We start from the raw sequence: 26,383 nt of genomic DNA on the forward strand, positions 1-26,383 counted from the left end.
TAAAAATGTTGAACAGTGAATATTAGATATGAGGTATTTTGGGGTCAAATTTCCAGCCTAATTAATATCTTTGAACCTATTGGCAAATGGCTGACAGTTGTAGAAGGAGATTATGACAGTATTCACTTTGCTGTAAAAGCATTCAGCGATATTAAAAGGGTAATTCAAAACAACCTTGAATTGTTCCCACTTAATGATAAAGAGAAGTTTCAGTTGCTAGAGTTTCTTGACAAAAGAGAAAAGTTTGTTATTAAGCCTATACATTATACTGCAGAATTACTTAATCCAAAATCACAAGGTTCTGAACTTGATGAAACACAAATTATTTTAGCCATAGAGTGCATAATTTATATAACAAAAACTAAGCTCAATATAAATGAGCAAGACATAATAGATGACATAGCAAATTACCGTCGTAAGAATGGCAAATTATTTGGAAATAATATGGAAAAATACCTTTGATAACCCACTCTCCTGGTGGAAACGACTTTGTTCTTCATCTTTACTTTCCAATATCTCCAATATTTCCATATATTTCCGATATTTCAGGAAATATTTCCAAAAAATATATTTCCGGAAATTTTACAACACTAGGTAAGAGTGCCTACTGGTTGTATTATTCTACTGTGTTGTAAACTATGTTTGAGACGAGAGTACCAACAAAAAAAAATCGCCAATCGAATTTATGTAGTCTGCGAAATTAGGACATTTACCTAATTTTTTTAACAGACCACGTAAGGGCTAACCATTTTTTGCACATACATGCTGCATATTACTGAAATAACAGCAAAAACCCCTCCATACTTTGATTTCGATTTTACTAATATCGATATACTATGATTCGTTTCGTTGAAATTGAAGAGATGTAGCAAGCATATCATGTAAATCTTCACGAAACTGGAAATATTTGTGAAATTTAAAGAATGATATCCATTTGGTTGAGTTCTGGAAGCTTTAAGGTATGATCTTCACCGAATTCCAAAGGAATGTGACAGATTTGATGCAGATTTTGAATAGGTATTGAAGGTAGAAAATAAGCAAATCCAACAAGATCATGTTTGAAAAAATTTAAACTTTTGGAAGAACTGTATCATTACAAACCTACTGCTACAATAAAAATCTCAATTTTAGGAAATAACTGGATGTTACAGGATCATAGAAAGTTAAAGGAAAAATATTTCTATTGTAGATTTTTTTATAGAGCAAATATAACAATACATGAGATCAATATCATAAAACGTTGCATATATTCTCATTAGAAAGTGTCTCAGAATCAGGAAGGTTGGCAACAATGTCTAAAAATAAAAAAAAAAGTCTTACAGTAACTAAAGTTACCATTGAATCAACTCACAGAACAAATGAAAAGATGAATGTTAAAAAACAGTACACCACAATCCTAAGTTTATAAAGAAATACATGATATGTGCTGGTTTTAGTAAATGATAAATATTCTTTAGGTTTAGATTTCACAGTATAATGTTTTAAAACACACACTGAGGGAGAACACTTAAATTTTCAATAAAGGTTTTTTTTTCAGAAATCTGTACCTCCCTACTTGTTCAAGGAATATAGACAAAGAAGACACCAATTGTGATATAATTTGTGGAAGAAATGCATAGATGAAAATATTCCATTCTGTATGTGAAAGTAGATATGTCTCTCATAAACATACATGTAAATGACAGAAACACTTCATTTCTTTTCTTGGAACATAGTTTATGGAATATAACATAATTTATGGTATTATCAAAAAAAATTCTCTAATCGCAAATCAAAATGCAATAAAAAATTATTGTTAGTTTGAAACTTTCTGATCAAGTATGTCATCAAATTCAGAAATCAATGAACACTGTAAAACAAACTGCAAACATTTTTGGAAAAACGTGTTTGAATTCAGTTTTGGATGCAGCTAAAGTGCAATTCTTCTTATCTAAGCACCTTTCATTGGACCTGGCTGTATCTTAGAAATATAAAAAATTACTAGGGTTTAAAATTTTCGTTCAAACCATCTGTTGAAGTCATGAAAAATTTTATATGAGTCAAGATATTTCCACAAAACCAAATATAAGTGCAATTCACTGTACCTGAAGTTTAGCAAACAAACCAGAGGTCTATAATCAAAATTAAAGAAATGTTTTCCAATCTTCAGGAGTAATTCATATTATTGTATGAAACAAGTTCTGATTTTCCTTTTTTGAATAAAAAAAGGTGAGGAAACAATAAACGATTCTACTTGCAGGTGAATGAAATAGTGCCTCTATGGCCAATAAATTATAATATTATTATAATATTATGGTGAAAACTAATGCAAGACTAACAGCACCAAATTTGTTACTTTCAGGTAAAAGATGACTTCCTCTTTCAAGATGTCTGTCTCCAAATGAAAGAATTTTGAAAAATTGTAGCTTAACGTATATCAAGTGTAACCTCAAAACGATACGCAGTTGACTTTGCTGCATTCTTCGAATATAAGTGGACTGTTAAAAAAACGAGGTGAATGTTTAAATTTCGCGGGCTACATTAGTGATTTTTTGTTTTACGTTGGTACACTCGTCTCGAACATATGATAAGAGTTTCAGCTGCTTAGCCTGTTTAGTTTGTTGGTGAGAGCCATAAAAGTTAGAAGTGTTTTGCGTGTTCAGCAATGTTCCACTATCGCAAAAAATGAATCAAAGAATTTGCATCAAATTTTGTGTAAAAAATGGAATCGAGTGCTCAAAAACACTTGAATTGTTGTCAGAGGCATACAGTGATTGTACTCTGAGTCACAAATATATTTAGTAGCTGTACAAGCTTTTCACAGAAGGCTGAGAAGAATAACGTCGCTCGCCCTGGACGCCCCAGAACATCAATAACCAATGAAAATGTTGTGAAAGTGACGAAAAATGTTATGGAGAAACGTCGAGACACTATTAGAGAAATTTCTGAGGATGTCAACATATCGGTTGGCTCATGCCATGCAATTTTTTCGGAAATTTTGGGCATGAAGCGTGTGGCACCAAAGTTCGTTACGAAATTGCTAAGTTTTGACCAAAAAAAAACCTTTGGATGAATATGGCCTAGGAATTGTTAAATGACCTCAACGGCGATCCAGATTTGCTTAAAAGGATCATAGCTGGTAACGAATCATGGAAATATGGTTATGACATCGACACCAAAGTCCAATCGAACTAATGGAAGAGCCTAGAAGGCAAAAAAGCACGCCAAGTTTCATCAAACAAGGTTTTGTTCAGGAGTTCTTGTCACATGATTGTACGGTCAATAAGGAGTATTATCTTGGAGTTATGCGCTGCTTGCGAGAAGCAATACGAAGATCCGGTATCGTGTAAAAACAATTCATGGTTTTTACATTACGATAATGCACCTGCCCAATCGTCATTGCTTGTTCGTAATTTTTTGGTAAAAAACAACAACAGTAATCATGCCTCAGCCACCGCATTATCCAGATTTGACCAACTGTGGCTTTTTCTTGTTCCCAAGATTGAACAAACCCATGAACGGACGGCGTTTTGCGACGATCGAGGAAATAAAAACGAATCATTGAGAGTGCATCTGATATGCACATTTTGGTATGTCTGCTTCAAGGATTGGATAAAACGCTGGCACGAGTGTAATATTATATCTGAGAGGGGCTACTTTGAAGGGGAAAAATATAAGTTGAATAAATTATTATTTTTTGAGAAAAATTAAAATTAACCTTATTTTTTAAACAGTATACTGTTCTTGGTAGAATCAATTGTGCTTAGTTCAGAATACATGATAATGACAAGTGTCCAAAAGTATTGCATTATATCAATTGGTATTGGTTCATGGATGAAACGCTTATGTTGCAACCGATGGTTTGCAACATAAGCAACACTGCAAAAATAGTGTTTGAGAAACATTTTCATTCTACCCCGAACAATATTAACTCTTACAGGTATACATATATACAAATGTATTAATTTTGTTGACGAAAACATGCTATCATTGGAAACTTTTGATAGAGATCACCCTCATAATGCTCATGATAAAATGAGTTCTCTTCAATTGATGACATGGTTCACTTTTCTACAGAAAAATGGTCATTTTTCTGTTATTAGTATATATATAATGAAATACTTGATTCAATCAATAACTTGCCCCTTAGAAAGATGAAGAAGAAACGGAAAATCGTGTTTCTGTAGAAGAATATTTTGCTGAAAGACCGAGTTGTTTGCTGATTTTTATTTGTTGGCTTTTATTTTCATTTTTTCAAGATTTTTCATTTTACTGTATGTTTGTCTGTTATGTCTATCGATATGTAATGTTTTGTTGTAATCATTTGACAAGGGTTGTTGTACCAAAGAACTAATAAAAAATATCTAGCTATTTTAAGATTTCCATCAACATTTTTATATTCCCCTCCCAGAAAATATTCATTTACAAAGCAATATTACGTCTGATACCCCTATTTGGAAAAGTAAGCAAATAACATAATGTGTTCTACTAAAGCAGTTCAGACAAACACTAACTTCTTACTTTTGTTATATTATGATTTTTTGCCTGAAAAAGTAATTGGCAAGTACTGTGAGTAATTTCAATTTTTCTACTTTTTTCAATGTATTATTGACGTTTTTTTAACAATTTTATTGAACATGTTCACCTATTGTATTACGTTTCTCATGCCCCTTTTTCAGGTTTGGATTGAACATTATTGAAAAAAAAACAACCTTTTGTACCAAGAAAACAAATGAACCAAAAATATCTGTTTGGCATGAAAAAAAAAAGATAAATTCTTACCAACTAGCTCAGGATATTCTTCGATGCCGGCAATATTTATATATTTTCTATGACTAGTACGAGAATCTTCACTTATTCTACTTAATATCGGAGGTAGGACAGCCCCGGTCTCAGACGGAGCACCTAAGTGGCCACGGTGTTCCGGACTCTCAGGTTTCCACTCATTATCAGTGGTTTCTTCACTATCATCAAACTGAGATTTCCACTGACTGGCCAATGTCAAGGCACCACCACGTGTCATCTGGAATTAAAAAGTTTATGTGTAACAGAATCAGTTGCAAAAAAAAAACAAACGTTTTCTTTGTATTACCCGAACCATCAATATAATGAATCAGTACCTTTCTGTTTATTAAAAAAATCTCTATAAAAAATTACTTGTTTTTGTATCTTAGAAGACACGATTTTTACAAATTCAAATAACAATATTTATTTTTTGGGAAAGAAAGTTTTTGGTTTTTTACTACTACATCTTGAAACAAAAAAATGTGGGAATCTCTCAAAAAAAAAGAAAGGAAGTAATCAATTCTATACATGGATGTGTAGATCATGCAAAGAAGCAACTTTCAGACACAAACTGGAAGAAAGCCCTCCTGAAACAGCTGTTTGAAAAATAATCTGTTTAAAATCTGTTTTTCCGTTAATCAGCTGTCGCCCCCATACGACCGACAACTCTCAGAAGTTGAGAAACTTGTGCGAGCTAAGGACCAACGAGGTCTTACCTTTTAACGTGTGATTTCTATAAACATTGAATTACAGGAAAGAAAAAAAATTCTTTCTAAACACTTTTACATGAATACTGAATTATTAATCACTCCTAAAAATATAACCCCTTCAATTCAAATATTTATTTATTATTGTATATAACATACTGATTAGAGTTGAAAAGTCCCGGGTCCAAAAAAACATGTTCTTTCTTCAGTATAATGATAATAATAATAATCTAATATATAAAAATGAATTGATGTTTGTTAGTCTCGCTAAAACTCGGTAAAGGCTGGACTGATTTGACTAATTTTGGTTTTGAATTATTTGTGGAGTTCCAGGGGAAGTTTAGAAGGTATTGAAATTTGATATTTAATCAATGAAAATAATGAAATTCCAAAAACTACACCCAACGATTTGACCCCCACAAACTTTATTTGAAAATATATCACAACATGTTTCGCTAAGACATTAGCTTTTTCAAGTGATTTAATTTAATCACTAATCAAGTGGTTGTTTGGTTGGTTTTATGTCATTTCTTTGTAATTTCAGTTTTTTTGTTCAAATAAAATTGTTATTTTCGGTTAATCTTTTTAATATTGTTTTAGGAATTTCAAATCAATTTATATTATATTAGACAATGGAAGTCAGAACTGATGAAATAGATACAACATCGTTTCATGGTTGTGTTTTTTGAGAGCAGAGGTCGGTATCCTTCATTGAGCCATTGCTTTGCCTCGACGGTGTTCTTCCCAATGAAATGCTTTATCAGCATGCAAAATTCCGATTTTTCCACTGTTTACGAATAACCTAACCTAACTTTACTCAATCAATCAAACATTTATTGAATCAGTTTTCCTTCACAATCACATTACACAAGAAAAAAAACATAACATAATCATAAAATACTGGCTGACTCAACATGTCAAACAAACATAAAAAAAGATACAATCCAAATTAACAATCAAGGAGAAACTCATCCACAGAGTAGTATGCTTTTTGCAATAGAAAAATCTTGAGTCGCCTTTTAAAGATATTGATATTTGAGGATTCGATGTCCTCACTGAGTTTATTATATAGCTTGACCCCACAAAACATGGGGTGATTCTTTGATACTGTCAATCTACTATAAGGTTGATGTAGTTGAGTTATTTCTCGTGAAATGTTCATGGATTTGCTCATTTCTTGAAATAATTGAAATATTGTTCTTTTTATATATATATATATATATATATATATATATATATATATATATATATATATATATAAACTATAACGAATGAATAATGGCCTGCAGTGTTCACTTGAAGATGCACCAGCCAGAATTCTGATTACCTTTTTCTGAATAACAAGAACTTCATTAGCTTTAACTGATAAGCCCCACTGTTCAAGACCATAGGAAATAACTGATTGAATTAAACTGGTATAGAAGCTTGAGAACATCAAAAGAGACTGTATGTTTTAATCGACGAAGTAAATATATATGTTTACTGAGCTTCAGTTTGACACTATTGTACTGGTATAGCAAATAATGTGGAACAATAACAAATTGAGAAATAAACAATATTCTAATTAGAACACCTAATACGTGCCAGGACAGCTCTTTTCGATGTATGCCGATCTTATGTTATTAAAACATTATGTAACATTGAGATAGGGAAGGATTACGACGAGGATCATGTAATTGAAACAAGGTAGATCAATTTGAGTTATTCTGAATAGAGGAAGTTTTTCTACGAAGTCGTTTCATTCCGTTCCTTATAAATGAACCTGAAGTGAGTTTATTACATGGCGATCCTGCCAGGATGATTCCAGGATTACCACGTATGTTATTAACGGGTAGATACTGAGAAATAGAGACGAGTTGCATTTGACATCTTCCAACATGGGATCCACAGAGAGTAAAGAAGAAGTAATCATAAGCCAAGCCGGGAACAGTGGTGGAGTTTCAGCTAGCAATGGGTTCTCCGTTTCCGAAGTACTAGGCATAGTAGCTTTCGCCTGTTTCATTTTGGCACTCGGCGCATTTCTAATAAAGAGGTGCCAGAAATCATTAGAAAAGAAGATAAGAAGAGAGATAACGAGGAGTCAGGAGTTGGTATAGGCGTAAGGAGTGAGAAGAAAACGAATTTCATGGGTGGTTCACGCATTCCAAAGTGAAAACCAACAACAAGTAGAGTGGAAATTGGATGACACATGGAAAGACATTTTAAGGTCGTATTTATTTAGTATAAGTTTGTGTATCAATATATCGATTTATTTTCGTCTTTAGCGTAGCAAATGAGCATCATAGACTTATTTAGATACTCGTTTGAAGAACTCAAAGTTTTTAATAGGAATTTAAATAAAGATAGCAAAGAGAGGCGAGTCGATCTAAAAGCTATAAATCGCAAGTTTGAAGAATTAAATAGGATTGAATCAGAGTTAAATGAAGTGAAAAATAAATTCAATGCGGGCCCTAAAGATGCAGATATAATTCAAAAAGTTAAGTTATATGTTGAATCTTCAAACAAATTATTAGTCGATATTCGAAATACCTTAGAGACTAGATTAGCTAATATTACAGAAATTACTAGAAGTTTTACAATAATGGGTGAAAAATTTGATCTCAGAATAGCGTCAAGCTTATTGCCTATAACCGACAATTCGGAGGAATCTGTAAAACAGTTAATAGATGCCATTGAATTATACGATAGTCTTTTAGACGATAATGGAAAAATAACACTAACAAACTATGTCCTTAAAACTAGATTGTCACAAAGTGCAAAGATGAGATTAGAGTCGTCATATCCGTCTAATACTGATTTAATTAAGGACATCAAAACACACTTGTTGACAAAGCATTCTGCCGCAAGTTTATCAGTTGAATTACATAACGCAAAACAAAAACATAAATCAGTGAATGAATTTGGTAAATCAATCGAGGAATTACTGGTCGATTTGACAATAGCGCAAGCCGATGGAAATGTCGAGGCAATGAAAATTCTTAAAGTTGCGAACGAAAAACTGGCAATTCATGCTTTCGCGAACGGACTGCGAAGTCACGATCTGGGAACTGTCATAAAAGCTAGGAACTATAGCGCTTTGAAAGATGCTATAACGGGAGCTGTAGATGAGGAATGTACGGGAGGTGCAACCTCTTCTTCGCAGGTGTTTCACATGCGAGGGAACTCAAAACTTAATAATTTCAACCGTACGAGTCGAGGATTTCAGCAGAATAATAGGGGAAGACCAAATTTCAGTACCGGACAATTCAATAACTCACAATCGAATAAGATCAGAGGAAGTAGTTTGCATAGTAAAAATAATTTTAGGGGTCGAAACCAGGGACATTTTCGCGGAAATTTTAGAGGGCGTTGGAATAATCACAACAACCAAACTTTCAGTCCATCTCGAAGAGGGTTTTTTATGGAAAACGCTCAGGATGCTGAATTAAACAACCCTTCCCCGCAAGCTAATCAGTTTTTTCGGTCGAGTCAGTGAGAATGTAGGTGATTATAAGGTTTTAAGTATGAATGGTCTTAATTATGTATGTATGAAAAACGGAAAAAGTGAGTTGAAATTTTTATTGGATACGGGTGCTTCGGTAAGCGTAATTTTTACATCATGTATAAATAAAAATCAGTTTGTTGATACGACAAATAGAATCAAAATAAACGGCATAGCGGGTTTTGTCTTCACGCAAGGCTCGGCTAATATTACATTAGAACTATCTGACGTTAAGATAGGTCACGAATTTCATGTGGTGAATGACTTTGGTAGTGATATGAATGGTGTTATTGGGTCAGATTTCTTTGTCAAGCACTCTGCAATATTAAACTACGAATTATGCACATTCTCTATATATATAAACAATCGGAAACTGTCGATTCCACTGCAATCCAAGTATGAAAATTATATAACGATTCCACCAAGGTGCGAAATTATTAAATATTTGCAAGTACATAACTCAGATGATTGTATTATCATACCAGAAGAAATTTCAGAAGGTGTTTATACTGCGGGAATTATCGCAAAGCCTCACAACCACATTATACCTGTTAAAATTCTGAATATTACGGATAAAGAGGTACACTTGAAAAATTTTAGGCCCAAAACTGAAAATATTTCAGAATTTGATGTTCATACTTTTGGAAACACACACTTTTCAGTTGAGCGTATAGATAAGTTACTCAACTCCATAAATACCAAAGGTCTTAATAAGCAGGAAAAAATAGCTATTGATAAAATCTGTGCAAAATATGCGGACGTATTTCGCTTTGAAAATGACCCACTGACGGTGACAAATGTCTGTAAACAGACCATACATACATTTAAAAAAGGATGCCATTCCGGTATACGTAAAACCATACCGGTTACCGCATTCGCAGAAAGCGGAAATAAATAAACAAATTGACAACATGCTGTCAGAAGGAATTATAGAGGAAACAAGGTCCGAATGGTCGGCACCATTGTTAATAGTACCGAAAAAAGAGGATAGTAAGGGTAATAAACAATGGAGGATAGTTATCGATTACCGTCTGTTGAATAAACGCATTGAGGATGACAAATTTCCATTACCTTGCATAGATGAAATTTTAGACTCACTCTCCGGAGCGATGTACTTCTCACATCTTGACTTATCTCAGGGCTATTATCAGGTTGAATTGGATGCAACATCTAGAGCTTACACAAGTTTCACAACCGATAAAGGTCAGTATCAAATGACGAGATTACCGATGGGGTTGAAACTGAGTCCAAGTGCTTTCTCTCGAGCGATGACCATAGCAATGTCAGGGTTAAATTATGAGAGATGTTTCATTTATTTGGACGATTTGATAGTTTTCGGGAATAATTTGGAAGTTCATAATCGGAATTTGGTAAAAACTTTGCAGCGATTGAGACAGGTCAATTTAAAACTAAATCCTTACAAATGCGAATTCTTGAAAAAACAGATATTGTATCTGGGTCACGTGATTTCATCTGAAGGAATATCTCCAGATTTTGAAAAAATACGTGTTATACAGCAATTTCCGGTTCCAAAAGACTCGAATGAAACTAAACGGTTTGTAGCATTTGCGAACTATTATAGGAAGTTCATTCAGAATTTCGCGGATATCGCAGCACCGCTTAACAGATTGTCAAAAAAGGGTGTAGTATTCGCTTGGAGCGAAGAATGTCAAAAAGCATTCGAAACGCTAAAGCAGGCGCTGGTACAACCACCAATTCTCGCATATCCTGATTTTTCGGAATCAAACGTTTTTAAATTACGTACCGATGCCTCAAATTTGGCTATCGGAGCAGTTCTGTCAAATTCAGATGATAAGCCGGTGGCGTTCGCCAGCAGATCGCTGAATAAAGCTGAAGTCAACTATTGTGTGATAGAGAAAGAATTACTTGCTATTTGTTGGAGTGTGAAAAAATTTCGTCCTTATCTTTACGGGAAAAAGTTCATTATCCTTACAGACCATAAACCATTATTATATCTTTTCGGTATGACGAATCCTTCAAGTAGACTAACGAAATTTAGGTTAACACTAGAAGAATATGATTTTACAATAAGTTATGTTAAAGGAAAAGATAATGTAACGGCTGATGCATTAAGTCGTATAAAAATTGACTCCGACGAACTGAAAGAAATGTCAGTTAATTCCTGTCAAGTCATGAATGTCGTGACAAGGGCACAAACGAAGAAATTGGGCAACAATTCACGGGAAAAGTCCAATATCTCTTTCGATAACAGGCCTGATCATCCTGGTGTCGTAGAATTATTGAAACCACCTAAAGAATTTGTTCAGTTGTATCCTTTGTCGAAAGTTGAGTTTCAAAGAAAAAAACGTTCTGAGTGTAAAATAAAAGGGAATATATTATATGATGAAAAGGCAAATACTATTTATATGAATCAGGATGAATCTCGATCAGCGACTGCATTCGGTGCATCGTTGAGAGACCTGAAGGAAATTTGCCAAGAATATGGAATTCCAGAATTAGTTATAGTAAAAGAAGATAGATGCGCATCGTTATTAAAAAACATTTTGGAAATTCCCAATGAAATTCGAAAGGCAGGTATAAAAATAAATATAATAAAAGCTCAGCAACACATAACTAGGAAGGAAACCCAGCAATTAATTTTGAACGATTACCACATGTTACCAACGGGAGGGCATGCTGGAATTAATCGCATGTATAACAATATTAGAAAACTTTACTTTTGGTCTGGTCTCCGAAAGGATATCGAAAATTTTGTAAAACGTTGTGATGACTGTCAGAGATATAAGTACTCAAGACCGCATCGGCAACCAATGAAAATAACCACAACGGCTACCTCAGCGTTTCAGAAAGTTTTTCTTGACTTGGTGGGCCCTTTAGACCAAGACAGGGAAAATAACCGATACATTTTGACGTTGCAATGTGAGTTAACAAAATTCGTAGAAGGGTATCCATTAGAAAATAAAGAGGCAGTAACAGTCGCGAAATCATTCGTAGAAAATTTTATTTTACGATTTGGTATTCCAGAACAAGTTGTGACAGACAGAGGCACTGAATTTCTAGCGTCGACCTTCAAAGAGTCGTGCAAACTGCTAAAAATCGAACAGCTGAATTCAACGGCGTATCATCACGAAACCATTGGAGCATTGGAAAACACACATAAAAATCTAGGTGATTATTTACGCATACATGCATCAGAGCATCCAGACACCTGGAGCTCATGGATACCATATTGGTGTTTTGCATATAATAATACAGTGCATACGGAAACTCGGTATAGTCCATACGAATTGGTTTTCGGCAAAATGAGTCGAGTACCATCGAGCATTGCTACACAAGTCGACCCTGTATATAATTTCGATGATTACCCAATTCAGTTAAAATTTAGATTGCAAACAGCTTGGAATGACGCGAGAAATAATTTAATGGTATCAAAATCGTTACGAAAACAAAAACTAGATATTAAAATTAATCCTGTTAATGTTAGGATAGGTGATAAGATATTAGTAAGGAACACATCTTCAAATAAGTATGATCCTATCTTCAAAGGTCCTTATATTATAGTAGAAGATAAAGATTCAAATGTTGTAGTTAGAATAGATAATAAGCTGGTAGAAATACACAAAAATAGGACAAAATTGTTTATTGAATGAAAAAAAAAAAATATTGTTTAAAATTTTTTTTTTCGTCATCGGGGGGAGATGTACTGGTATAGCAAATAATGTGGAACAATAACAAATTGAGAAATAAACAATATTCTAATTAGAACACCTAATACGTGCCAGGACAGCTCTTTTCGATGTATGCCGATCTTATGTTATTAAAACATTATGTAACATTGAGATAGGGAAGGATTACGACGAGGATCATGTAATTGAAACAAGGTAGATCAATTTGAGTTATTCTGAATAGAGGAAGTTTTTCTACGAAGTCGTTTCATTCCGTTCCTTATAAATGAACCTGAAGTGAGTTTATTACACTATCAACATGGAACTTCCAGGTAAGTTTATTATCAATATCAACACCTAAGAATTTAGTACAATTAACTTGATGTAAACTTTCATTATTTAATCTAACCAAATAGCTTTTATCAATTGTTGTATTTTTAGTAACAAAGTTGAGCATTTGAGATTTAGCAGAATTTAGCAGCAGGGCATTTATAGAACACCACTCAGAAGTTTGATCAGTTACTTCATTAACAATTACATTAGCTTTGACAATTACAGGGTCACTACAGACTAATTCAATGTTTATATGAAAGTAGTTGTTTCGAAAAGAATTTCTCTTCAAGTTATGTTTAAAAGTTACTTCTTTGTATGGTCTACACATCTTTGTAAATAGTTTATTTTTGAATCATTTGCTTTTTTCCTTTTTTTGAAAGATTCCTACATTTTTTTTGTATAAACCATAAATAATATATTGCCTGAACAAAAATGAGTTTTCTTTGTCTCTCACTGAATTTTACTTGAATTGGCAAATAAAAATTATTTTTCGCAAGGAAGGAAAAAATATATGTGTGGTACTTATTAACCCTTTCCATATGAGTACCGTATGTATACATACTAACCCTTTACGACTCGCGGCAAGACACTTCATAAAAAAGATACCGAAATCCAAACCTACTGCAAGACCTCCCGTTAGAAGGTGTGCAGTATGTTCTGCGATTAAAAAAAGAACTGAAACAACTTACCAGTGCGACATTTGTAACGTTGGATTGTATGTGACACCTTGCTTTGAGCTGTATCACACGAAAAAGACGTTCTGAATTTTTAAAGTATTCCTTAATATTTTCTTTCTTCAAACCATATAATTATCTTTAATTTTCTTTGTGAATCAACAAATTCATTTTTTTTATGAATAAAATGAGTATTTTGCATGCGTACAGGGAGTACTGCATAAAAAAAAACATCCTCGTATTGAAAGGGTTGAGGATTACTGTGAATCTATTATAAATTTTATGTAAACACAACAAAACTTACATAAACACAACATTAACAGAGCTTAGTATACAAAGCCTACTTACTTGCTGACTTACATTCTCGTCATCTATAACAGCAAACTGTGTGAGACTTTGGTCACGCATTCCAGACCTAGAACTCCTGGCAGCGGAGGGTTGCCTCCTTCTGGGCTTCTCTTGCTCTGGAGTAGCTGGAGAATCAACCAAACTACCCGTTTGTACAGGTTGCGCAGGAGTTACAACACGTAATCTACCAAGAGTAGCAACACCAGACTGGCTTTTTCGAAGTGGTGCTGGTTTCACATTTGCATCTGATGTCGACTTGGCAGAAGGCACTGCTTCATTATCCAACCTATCAGGAGGTTGATCCAGATGAGAAGTAGCTCGCCGTTTGCGTGCTGAAAATTCATTGTCAAAGTATTAATTCATTTATTGGCTTATTGGTTTAGGTTTCATTGATGAGATTTCATGCAAATACAAACTGATACCTATTCATTTTATCCAAAATGAATTCAGTACAACTTTCAAAATGAATATAAGGAACTTGGTTATTTCATGGCAATCATTTGCTAGATCTTACTGTGGAGAGTTTAGCAGTGGATGTGTCGAATCTTCATTTGAATATTTTATCTAAACTACAAATATAAATTGTCATGGTAACTTGGTTTTTAGATTCCTCCCTTCATGAAGTATACAAAGTAAGTATGAAATTTGATGTGTAATAAATGTTACTACCAATATTTGACCTCAGCTTATGAATTTGGGAATTGAAAAATTAAAATATTCAATTCTTCAAGTACGTGTGTGACACCAGAAGTGAAAATATTATGGCAGGGAAAAAAATTTAACAAAATCCATATCCTACAGATACTTTCATTGAGGCGTGGGGCATGTTCCACCTGATCCAGAACTTACATCGGCCAGACCAACAGGAGAATCTCCAACAGAGCCTATAAACATTAGCTTGCTGTCCGTAAATTAGATCCAGCCTCATACCTTTTCAAACATCATCGTGAAACAGACCACATAATTATCTCCGTAAATACTGAAATTATTCCTCCCCCCCCCCCCCCCCACCAAACACGCACCCACAAACACACGCACGTGCGCTCCTACGCACACACGCGCGTGCCCACAAACACACACACACACACACTATAGGGAGTAACTTGTCATAATGTTGTTGATGGTAACATAGAACCATTTAGCAGTATTTTAAAAGAGTTTGAAACTTACTTAGAGAAGATGAAGCACCTCGTTGAAGTAAATAAAATAAAAGAGAAACTGAAAAGTTTCTTCGTATCGGACATTGAAAAATTTGGCAGGATCGAAAGCATAAAGTTAATTAAGATGATATTAAGGGACTATTATGCACTTCAAGTGACAGAAATATTTGTACAACAAAAAAAAGACCGGAATATTGAAGAAACCTCAAGGGACAAGTTCGTGTGTGGTTTTCTTTCAGAAAACATTGAAAAACTCCTGCCAGATTGAAGACTCACATTTCAAAGTGCCGGTAAAGAAGTATAAATGGCAATAATGGTAAGAGATATAACTTTCCTAATATGGTATTATAAATCACACAATTCCAAAACAAGTTTGTCTAGTGATCGTTTGTCCAGTGGTTCAAGCAAATCTGGTAGGCTATATCCGAAGGATTGAAAGAAAGAAAGAAATTTATTCATTCATGGACCAACTACATGGTATCGAACATGTCAACTTATACTTACAAATATGTAAACAAACAAACATGTAAATATACATTCAATACATATAAACATAGGACCGTAAAATACAGATATATATACATATATGTATAAATAAAAATGTAAAAACGTATAGACGTACAAGTGTAAAAATGTAAAATTAAAATATAAAAGAATAAGATTATGCACACACAGATATCCACGAAAAACTCAATCAGCGAAATACTCTTGTAATGTATAATAAGAGTTAGCCAATAAGAAATCTTTCAGTAGTTTTTTTAATTCGATAGTATTACAGGCCTTCATTAGATTAGGGAGTTTATTATATATTTTTACCCCAGCATATGTTGGCGATTTTTCAAATGCGGATGTTCTGTGAGTCATTGTTATTAAATTTGAAGCATTTCTAGTGCAATATTGTTGGTGGTAATTGTTTTTTATTAGCTCATTTTCATGCTTTTTAATGTGTAAGCAACTTTTATAAATATAAATGCAGCAAACTGTCATAATCTTTTTACTCTTAAAAATTTCCCTGCAAGAATCACATGGCTTCACGTTGAACATCATTCTAACAATTCGTTTTTGGGTAACAAATATCCTATTTATTTCTGCAGCATTTCCCCATAACGTGATGTGAAAAGATAGTGCAGAATATACTAATGCATAATAAACTTGGATATGTATATTCTCATGAAGTTCATACCTCAATTGCAGAATTGCGAAGTATGATTTGGAGAGTTTTTTAGATAAACTTTCAATATGCTCAGACCATGAGAGTGATTTATCAATCATTACACCCAGAAACTTAGTGGAGTTATGTGTCTGTAGGACTTCACTATCGATCAAATTGTTCATATTGAAATATATAATTTTTGTTTTCTGTGCATTCAGCATCAGTTTATTGGAATGACAATATTTTGTCATTTCACTAATACAGAGTTCAACCGATAAAATCATATCCTCCATAGATGACTCAGCCATACCAAATGTTGTGTCATCAGCAAATATGATTAGATGAAAGCGCCTTTCGACATTAATTGGGAGGTCATTGAGAAATAGTAAGAAAAGCAATGGTCCCAGAATTGAACCGTGCGCTACTCCAACGTCAACTGAATATCTTTCTGACTCAACACTATCTATTTCTACAAAGAATTGTCTATTTGATAGGAATGAAATGATCCAGTCAAGAATATTTCATCTAATGCCAATATTATACAGTTTGGAAGCCATAAACACTTTAGGTGTCCAACAAGAAGTTGGAAATATGGTACTTGTTGAAAATTGGGCCTGTCACAATCAAGTGTAGAAGCAGTAGATGAGGATGCACAAAATGATGCCACCATAAGTATGGTATCTTGTTACAAGGTAAACAATGACTTATACAATCTCAATCAGATATGTAGGAACAGTTAGTAATGTGCTGAAAGAGTACCTGTTCAGTTTGAAGTAGATAAAGGTAAAAATAAAACTGTTATACCACATGAAAAATGTATCGAATATTTAAATTTTTTTCTTGTATATGTCAGTTTCCATGCTGAACACCATTTCAGAACAGGTTATAAAGGCACTACTCGGTAGTAGTACTCGCCTTTGATGTCTGCCGCAGTAGCAGGCGAAACGTCAGATATAAAAACATGGGACAATTTGTTAGAATATTTAGGTTAGATGAATTATTATAACATATTTATACCATCCCTTGTACAACTTTTTAGGAATAGACACTATGAGAAGTCATTTGCTCTGAGTGAAAAATTATTCTAAAATTACCAAATTTTGACTCATTATGATCCCAATAAAACTACAGTAATCTGTTGTAATACAAGGTGTATGGGGTTGGGGTAGTTTTGAGTTACAGGAAAAGTGGTGCCGAGATATCCATTAGTTTTGCTTCAAGTTTATTACCGAATGATGAACAGAATTATTCTAACCAGGGTGTGAGGCACCAGCCATTATTTTTAGCTGAGAAAATTCCGAAAATTCATTCATGACAGAAACTTTAAGAACAATCTTTGATCCAAATAAAAATATTTCGGTAATGTCTACTTCAACAATAATGGGCTTGTTTCATACTATTGAAAAGGATACTGGTTTGCTTATAGACTGATCGAGTTAGGGGTATATTATACTTATCGCGCCTAATCGGTCCCACACCTCTTTATATTTGCAGCGTGTCTGTTGACCAATAAAATTGATCATGTCTACAGCGGTGTTGCTAAGTGTCAATTATTTCAACAAAAATTTGAAGTTATGAAACATTAGAAAGAGTAAATTGTCTCATACATTCAAGAGAGATAGCTGACTGGGTGGCAAATGGCTAATATACAACGTTGAATTTCTTATTTTTGGTGGGTGACATGAATGCATAATTAATTTATTTTATTAGGGTTCATGAGCTTACGAGAACCATTTAAAAATATAGCTCGTTATTTTATTTCATATGGAGAATTTTTTTCATGAATTTAAACGTTAGCGGATTCATATATACTTCCATTATTAAAATTTCTGTGATATCAACATGAAAATGCTTTCTGCCAGTTATATTTCAAAAATAACGTTTCTATTGTGTTCTGTGTTATTTGGATCACATGTATAAATCATTCTCCCTTCCAATGCATTTCTTACACTTTCTTCTTAGATTTAGTTGTCGGAAGTGAGTGTGATTTTACTTTGAATCACGAATGAATTAGAAACTGTTTATAAGCTCCCTGTATTTCACAATTTGGCAATGTTCATTATTTGTATTGTTACAGTTGCTCAATCGAACAAGAAGCGGGAATAGGCCAGTGACGTCACGGGCCTAGAAAATCCGATTTTTAATAATCAATTACAGGAAAACAACGGTATTTACAGAGCTGAAACAAGGTACATTATTTTTCAATTTGAACTGTAAACCAAAAATCATAAAACAAGCCCATTCGCTGGAATATTTCACTGTCGGCATATAATTATGAAACAGAATATAAAAAATATTCTGAATTATTTGGAGTTGATGTTCCATTCAGGATGCCTTCAATATATTCTAAAGAAGTAAGATATTTCAATGAATACGCAGATGAATTTCCTATTTTATATCAAAATATTATTTAGGTTTTCAACAGGGACCTAGTATTGACCGAAGTTTTTTGATTTTGTTAAAACAGTCTGGTCGATAGATGTAGATAGTAGTTGATTTGTGTTTTTTAAAGGTAAAACGAATTGGACCTTAAGCAAACGACCCTGCAACATGTCTAAGGGAAAAGTGATTTCCATTAATTTGTCTTGAACAAATGTCTCGATGGGCATAAAACCCAAAACTCAACAGGTCCCAAGATATGTCAATGCAGTAATGGCTCTACTAATAATTAACTTGGCCATTTGCTCCACATGAAATGAGTATGTGAGTATGTGATATTTTTACACATTGAAACGTCCTGAACATTCTGGCCCCAAGGATCAAAACTCAACAGGTCAGTACCTGCTTGGCGTGAGTGATTTGTTCTACTCATTCAATCGACCGCTGTGTGAACCGGTGGTTATTTCCACTACCAACTCGTGCCAGGAATCGTACGTTAAAATGTGAGACCTCGTTCATCTTCAGCTCGAACAAGGTTCAACTTCTGAGAGTTGTCATTCGTGGGGAGAGGTGACAACTGATTAAAGGAAAAACTTATTTTTTCAACAGATCGGTCCTACTAATAATTGAATCGACTGGCTTTATTTATCTTTGGACACATTGTGTGTTGGGTCTTATGCTCATTGAGACATTTATTCAGAATGCCGAGACAAGTAGAATATAAAACATTCAGATAGATTGAAGGAAAACACTTTTCCCATAGGCATATTGCAGGGTCGTTTGTCATCAAGATCATAAAGCCATTTGATGTACACAAAAAAAAAACGATTCAATGTGCTATTTTTTAAATTTTTTACTACTCTCTCTTAGTATGTAGAGGCGATGACATCTCCTCTTACAAAAACTTTCTCTATGTTCTTTAATCACAATCGTGGTTTAGCTTGGCACCACTGATGAGATATATAGCGGGTCAAATGAGTGTTGTGGTGTGTTTCTGGCTCTAGTTTCATCTTTTTTTTATATTTATAATTTTGGGAAATAATAATTTGCATGACTATATATGTAAATGCAAATATTATACTGGGGTTATTTCTCATTTGAAAAGAATCGTTGAAAAAATCTTACCTTGAACTTGATCCACTGCAGTTGCATTACAGTTTTTGTCCACAGTAGTGGCTCTAGCAGCATTTGTCTGAGTATCAGTTACTAAAGGTGCAGTATTTTCAGTTTCTATGCGTCTTCGAGAATCCAGTTGTGCCTAAAACACACAGAAATTTTACATCAGGTGTTTTTTGAATCATTCACTTGATCACAGATGTCTGTCAACATGGAAAGTTTTATCACTCTCTTCAATTAATTTGTTAGATCCCGTTTAGAACATGGCTGTCTTATCTTGTCACCTATATATGCTACATACATTCAATTGCTTGAATCTGTCCAATGACAGTTTATGAAATATATCATCTACAAACTAGATGATGTCTACCCCAAACCAGGAATAGATAATAATAAATTGTTGCAGCGTGTTCATTTTCTATCTCTTGAAACAGATAAGAACTCATTATTCTTGCGTATTCATATACAAATTGGTCAACAATCTTGTCAACTTACCAAAACTTTTTTTTTATTAAATTTATAACAAGAGCGTACAGTTCAACATAGTTAAGACATTATAAATATAAAATATGTTGTTATTCTCCCTAATCAGCAAAAATGTTGGTCTCGCGATTCACAAACATTCAACATGACAAGTGAGACATAAAAACTAGTAAACCACTACTAAGCTCATAGTATCAAAGTATCAGACATGTGCCTCGAGGCTCAGATGTTCTTTTAAACTATTGATGAATGAACTATAGCCCGGCAACTGACCTATATGGACAGGTAATTCATTGAAGACTTTTATAGCCTGTATAAAAGGATTGTATAACCCTTTGTCCGTTCTTACCATGCTCAGGTGTAAATCATTTCTACCCCTTGTATTATACTCATAAAATTGGGTGTTGACTAGTAGATCGTTGTTGCTTTTGATTCTTTTGTTTTTTATTTTATATATGTTCTTGCATTGCTCAAGTTTAAGTAGATATTTAATTGAGTGTAGTTCAGTCTGTGAGAATAAATCATTTGTGTGGGTTCGAAATAGAATGTGAAATAAAATTTTTATTGATTTATTTTGTAGCGTTTGAATTTTTTTAAAATTAGTAACTGTGTGTTATTATTAATGCCACAATTACCCTATATGATTAACAGATACCTAAGATTCGCCAATATATATGCATTGTAAACCAATTATCTATTACTGAAACTCAATTAACTGGAACACCTATATAGAGCTCCTACCATTGGTACAATTTAATCATTAATATGTTCTATTATCCTGACCAGTTTAACTTATCATCTATTATGAGTCCCAAATACTTGGTTAAACCCGGCCTGCCTCAGTGACATCAGTGTATAGAACAGGGGTCCCAAAACGGAACCCTGTGGTACGCCACAATTATTTTCAATATGCTCACTCATGCTCTCACCAAAACTACTGTCTCAACTAGCGTTTCATGTGCCAAGAATTGGTGGTAGAATGAACCTTTTTCCTGAAGTACGAAAAATCACTCACTAGCAGCGCTAGTAGTTCGGTAGGGACAAACACTGCCTTATCCTCATATAAACATAAGGTAAAGTACAATTAAAAAAAATGTTTTTAACACAAGAAAATGTTCCTGGAGCAAAACTAAAATTTGCAACTGTAAAGGAAAACAAGGTTGTAACATTAAAACGTTGGCTTGCATGCCGTAATTTAAAAGTAACTGGAAAACAAAGTTAATTAATAGACATGTTAGTATACAGACTCTAGTAGAAGAGTAGCGGTAGATTCAAACTGTAATATATGAAATTAAAAATAATTATGAATTGCAGATTTATTTTCGAGTGAAATATGAATCAAATATAGATGATAATGAAATAAATTCAATTGAATATAATAAATGAATATAGTTTAATAAAATATTGAGGTTTCATCTCATTCTAATCAATGGTAATTAACTATGAAAAGTTTACTATTCATTTCATGTTTAGAGCATACATATGAATATTTATTTATTTTTTGCACTGTTAAATCCACTCTTCTCGAAGCCTGTATCCATTTCTTACATCTAATCCCATTAATATGAGGTTTTATAAATGGTATAAAAAACATGCTGGTAAATGTATTTGGTAGATCTAGATACAAACGAGGTGAAGTTGCGATTTGGGCCAAAAATGATATTAATGTAGTCACTTTCTTTTCATGAGTATTGCATTGAAAAAGATATAGAAATTTGTGGTTTGAAATGGATCAGGAAAACACAAATATTCATAATTATTTCTTGTTATAGGTCACCAAAAGGCCACTTTGATACATTTTTTGAAAACCTCACAATGATTATGGAAGCTGTATGTGAGAACAGGAGTTGCGTATTTTTGTGTGGTGACTTCAATATAAATTCTATGACGACACATCAGTCCCTAAAAATTTACTCATCTTTTAGAATCATATGGGTTACTCCCAACCAATCACACTCCCACACGTGTCACTTCCACCTGTGAAAGTATACTAGATCAAATATATACAAATATTGAATACTGTGAGGGTAAGGTTGAAATTAATACTAAATCAGACCATGATAATTTTCTACTTGCAGTACCTTCAGATAATGAACCTTCTGTTAATACAACAATTTATGCTAGGGAAACGAGTGAGGTAAATATTAATAATTTTATAACCTTATGAAGGAAGGAAAACTGGGAAGAGGTTTACTTGGTAAACAATATTGATTCAAAATGTAACGCCTTTCTTGACACATTAATTTACAACTTTGAAGCAATTACATTACCTAAGAAAACAATTTCCAACACTTGATCTTGAGTATAAATTTGCCAAAAACAACATAAAAACCTCTTGTTAAGTACGAAAAGTCAATTTTACATCAATAAAATTCAAAATTCATCAAACAAAAGTAAGTCTACTTGGCAGATTATAAATGAGCTTAATGGAAAAAAAATCCAAAAACACGTCGCAATAAAATTACATAATGAAATTATTGAAGAACCATCAATTTTATCAAATATATTTAATGATTATTTTGTGAACATACCAAAGGAAACAATACGAAATATACAACACCTAAATCATCGAATTGAATATCCACAAAATAATTTTCAAACAGAGAGTATGTTTGTTCAATATGTTTCTGAGATAGATGTTCTTAATGTTATAAAATATAAAATTAAAAATAAGCCCTCCTGTGGTTATGATGGAATTTCAGCTGTAATATTAAAAAAAATTGCAGAATATTTGGTTAAACCTCTAACTCACGTGATTAACAAGTCTCTTGAGGACGGGATATTCCCAACAAAATTGAAAACTTCATTAGTGTCTCCTATTTTAAAGAAAGGTAATCCATCTGACATATCTAATTATAGACCAATCACTATTCCATCAGTAATATCAAAAGTAATTGAATATGTGGTTCTAAATCAACTGGTATCGTTTTTAGAGAGGAACAAAGTTATTATGGATAATCATCATGGTTTTCGTAGCCAATACTCTACTACAACAGCAATTATCTCCTTCTATGAGAAAGTATTAATAGCTACTGAGAAGGGTGAAAATCCAACAGGAATATTTTGTGATTTAAGTCGAGCTTTCGATTGTGTTCAACACGAAACTCTGCTTGATAAGTTATATAAATTTGGTATAAGAGGTAAAATTCATGACTGGTTTAGCTCGTATCTGAAAGGACGGAAACAAATTGTAAAAATATCTCATTGTTATAAAACATCTCGGTCATCTCCTCAAAGGAATGACATTGGGGTATCTCAAGGCTCCATTCTGGGACCAATACTATTCGTCTTATATATTAATGAGCTACCTCTGATCTTAACTGATGCATTCACTACATTGTATGCAGATGACTCAACGTTACTTTTTACAGGAGAAAACTCTGAAATTCTGAAAACAAAAATTAACACCACAATGCACAACTTTTCAGTCTGGTCTTCTGATATGTCTCTTCTTTTTAATACAAACAAAACAAATTGTGTAACTTTTCATACTCATCAAAACAAAAACGTACCGCCATTAAATATCAACATTAATAACACAAGCATTTATAGTACTGAAAGTGTTAAATTTCTTGGAATTTTTTTGGACGAAGACTTATCATTTCGAATTCACTATCTACAGCTTTCTAAGACACTGAACTCAAAATGTTACCAAATCAGAAATCTTAGATATACATTGAATTTGAATCATCTCCGTTCATTCTGTTTTGCAGAAGTTCAACCAAGAATTAACTATGGTATTGCAGTCTGGGGTGGATCAGCATATAGAAAAAAATGTTGTCGTGACCTTTTCAAAAACATGAGGATTTTAACAGTTAGTGGTATTTTCATTTTAGAACTTTTGAAGAATATACACAAAGCTCGTGACGACCATATGCGTGTAGATGAACTACACAATTATGATACTGGACAGAAAGGCAAATATTGCGTTCCCTTCAGACGGTTAAATATTAGCTTAAATTCACCTACTGTACCTGGCTCAAGACTCTATAATCGACTTCCACAAATATATAGATCCTTTTCAAACCGGAAAATTCTTATTGAAGTGAAAAAGATACTGATCTATGTCCCTACTCCCTAGAAGATTATTATGAATTAGTTTTTTTAAAGAACAACCTGTAAACATGTATTATTTCACTATCCTATGTTAATTGTATTTTGTCTGCAATCCTTGTTATGCATGTACATAATTTATTTTATTTTATCATTACACTCACTGTACTTTGTTGTATGTCTATATGTTTTTTGACTTGTCCTATAGCTGTATTTGCTCGAATGGATAAATGAAGAATTGAATTGACACGTTTTCTTCCAGATATCGATTATCCGACGTACAATTTGCAAAACAGCAATGCTTTGTTGGCATTATACTAGCATAAAATGACTTTTTATATCAGATTTATATTTTTAAATAATAAATTAATATTACATAAATAACACTGTTTTACAAGTGAATAGTTTTTGTTTGTCCCTGCTACTAGTGCTGCCTCTCGTGACACGTTCGCTGTACTATTCTCAGGAAAAAGGCTCATTGAACAATGTTTTTACCTACCAACACGGAAAACCAATATGTTATTCAAATCTCACTTATTTGCAATATGCTATAAATGTAATCAACTGTTTCAGAAAGTAGACATTTATTCATAACCATTCGGAAGACAGTGTGTGTCGCCTCTGTTTGGAAAATGATGAAACAGCAGAGCACATTCTTTGTGCCTGCCTCACTGCGGAACGAATCAGATTTTCAGAGTTTGGCAGAGCCGCACTCTTACCATCTGACCTCAAAGATCACTCACCATATAAACTAATCGGCTTGGTTAAGAAGCTGGGTTTATTTGATCGAGTGTGAATTGGTATAAGCCACAATAAACCCTTGTGGGTTGCGGTGGAAGGTCGAAAAGACCCACTCCCTTTTGACGTAACCTAGTCACATTCATGTTATTGATATATTTTATGAAAAATCCAACATCGTGAAACATGACGGGAAAAATAAAATAAACAGAAATGTCTTTACAGTTCAATGTGCTGACCTCTTTGTTGTCGGTTGGTTTGATGTTCTCTTGGTTATTATCCGTTGTAAGAGTATTTTTTGTATGTCTCGGAAGAGTCGTTGGTGCAGTTGGCTGTTGTACCGTTACTGGTTGGGTAACAGGCTGGTTATCAGTCTGGACCGGTTTTTCCCAGTCGTAAGGATCCGAGTCCTTAACTCCTCTTCGCTTCATGCACCTCTCAAACAGAGATATGAGCATCTGAAAAAAATTTCATTAATCAACAACTTCTATGAAAATCACGGCACAACTTTTGTCATTTGCAGATAAAATAACAAGTGAAAAAAGTTAAGAGGCATTTCTGTTGAACTCACCTGATAATCTGGTTTATCGGCATACTCTAAACTCTGTATGTGATCAAGAAATTGTTTAAGATCGGACGGCAAGTGTTTCAATAATAATCTATGATCGTACTTTTCTTTCATCAATCCCACTTGTTCCTTGTCTTTTACCTTTCGCCAGGGCAACTGGCCATTCACAAATTCTACTAACATATAAAATAAACTCCAGAGATCATCGTGCCTACCCATTTCTGAAATGAAAAATTTTGAAGTATACATGGTAATTATTTCATTTTGAAATATTTTCAATGAGATTTTTCGGAAGGATCAAAAGTTTGGGGAAACCCATTTCTTATTATTCTACTCATTTATTGAATGATACACAAAAAAAAACTAATAACACATTGGAGACATTTCTGAACCATGGAATTAATATCATAAAAGTAATGATATTTGATTTTTAATTTTTTTGCATTTTTATAAGATTTCCTTTCATATCAATGATTCAGAAGAGCCAAAAAAAGGGATTTTTGAGTTTTTCATTAGTAAGAATTATTATACACATACGAGGTTGGTCCAAAAAGTACCCGGCCCAAGAAATAAAACACAAACATTTTGAAGAAAAATATACAGAGATCCAACGTCTAAAGCTTCAATTAATAAGGTTAACAAGAACATTCAAAATTTGATTCAAGAATACAGAGTTACTTTCCGAAAAAGTTTACGTATTTGCTAAAAACTTCAAAACAAGCTACAAAGAAAGCGTCAACTTGAACTTCGACTGCAATCATTATGAAAATGTGAGGAAT

General features: G+C 33.4%; 1 protein-coding gene across 7 annotated transcripts in view; it reads right to left on the minus strand.

Annotated features, from left to right (window-relative positions):
* The window catches only part of Asator (tau-tubulin kinase asator), a 131,959-nt gene that overhangs the window by 47,247 nt on the left and 58,329 nt on the right, over positions 1-26,383 (minus strand). For 6 of the 7 annotated variants that reach the window (XM_023173720.2, XM_023173716.2, XM_023173718.2 and 3 more), the window contains exons 6-10: positions 25,608-25,825; positions 25,276-25,494; positions 19,772-19,904; positions 13,955-14,286; positions 4,762-5,002 (exon numbers count right to left, since the gene is read on the minus strand). In XM_023173720.2, the coding sequence (XP_023029488.1) occupies positions 4,762-5,002; positions 13,955-14,286; positions 19,772-19,904; positions 25,276-25,494; positions 25,608-25,825 (1,143 nt within the window). The remainder of the gene's footprint in view (positions 1-4,761; positions 5,003-13,954; positions 14,287-19,771; positions 19,905-25,275; positions 25,495-25,607; positions 25,826-26,383) is intronic. The other variant, XM_023173717.2, reaches the window with a different exon arrangement.

The sequence above is a fragment of the Leptinotarsa decemlineata genome, unplaced genomic scaffold, assembly GCF_025532065.1.
Source record: "Leptinotarsa decemlineata unplaced genomic scaffold, Ldec_3_MD MMD2_tig00026340_RagTag_RagTag, whole genome shotgun sequence".
In the NCBI taxonomy this organism is placed as follows: Eukaryota; Metazoa; Arthropoda; class Insecta; order Coleoptera; family Chrysomelidae; genus Leptinotarsa; species Leptinotarsa decemlineata.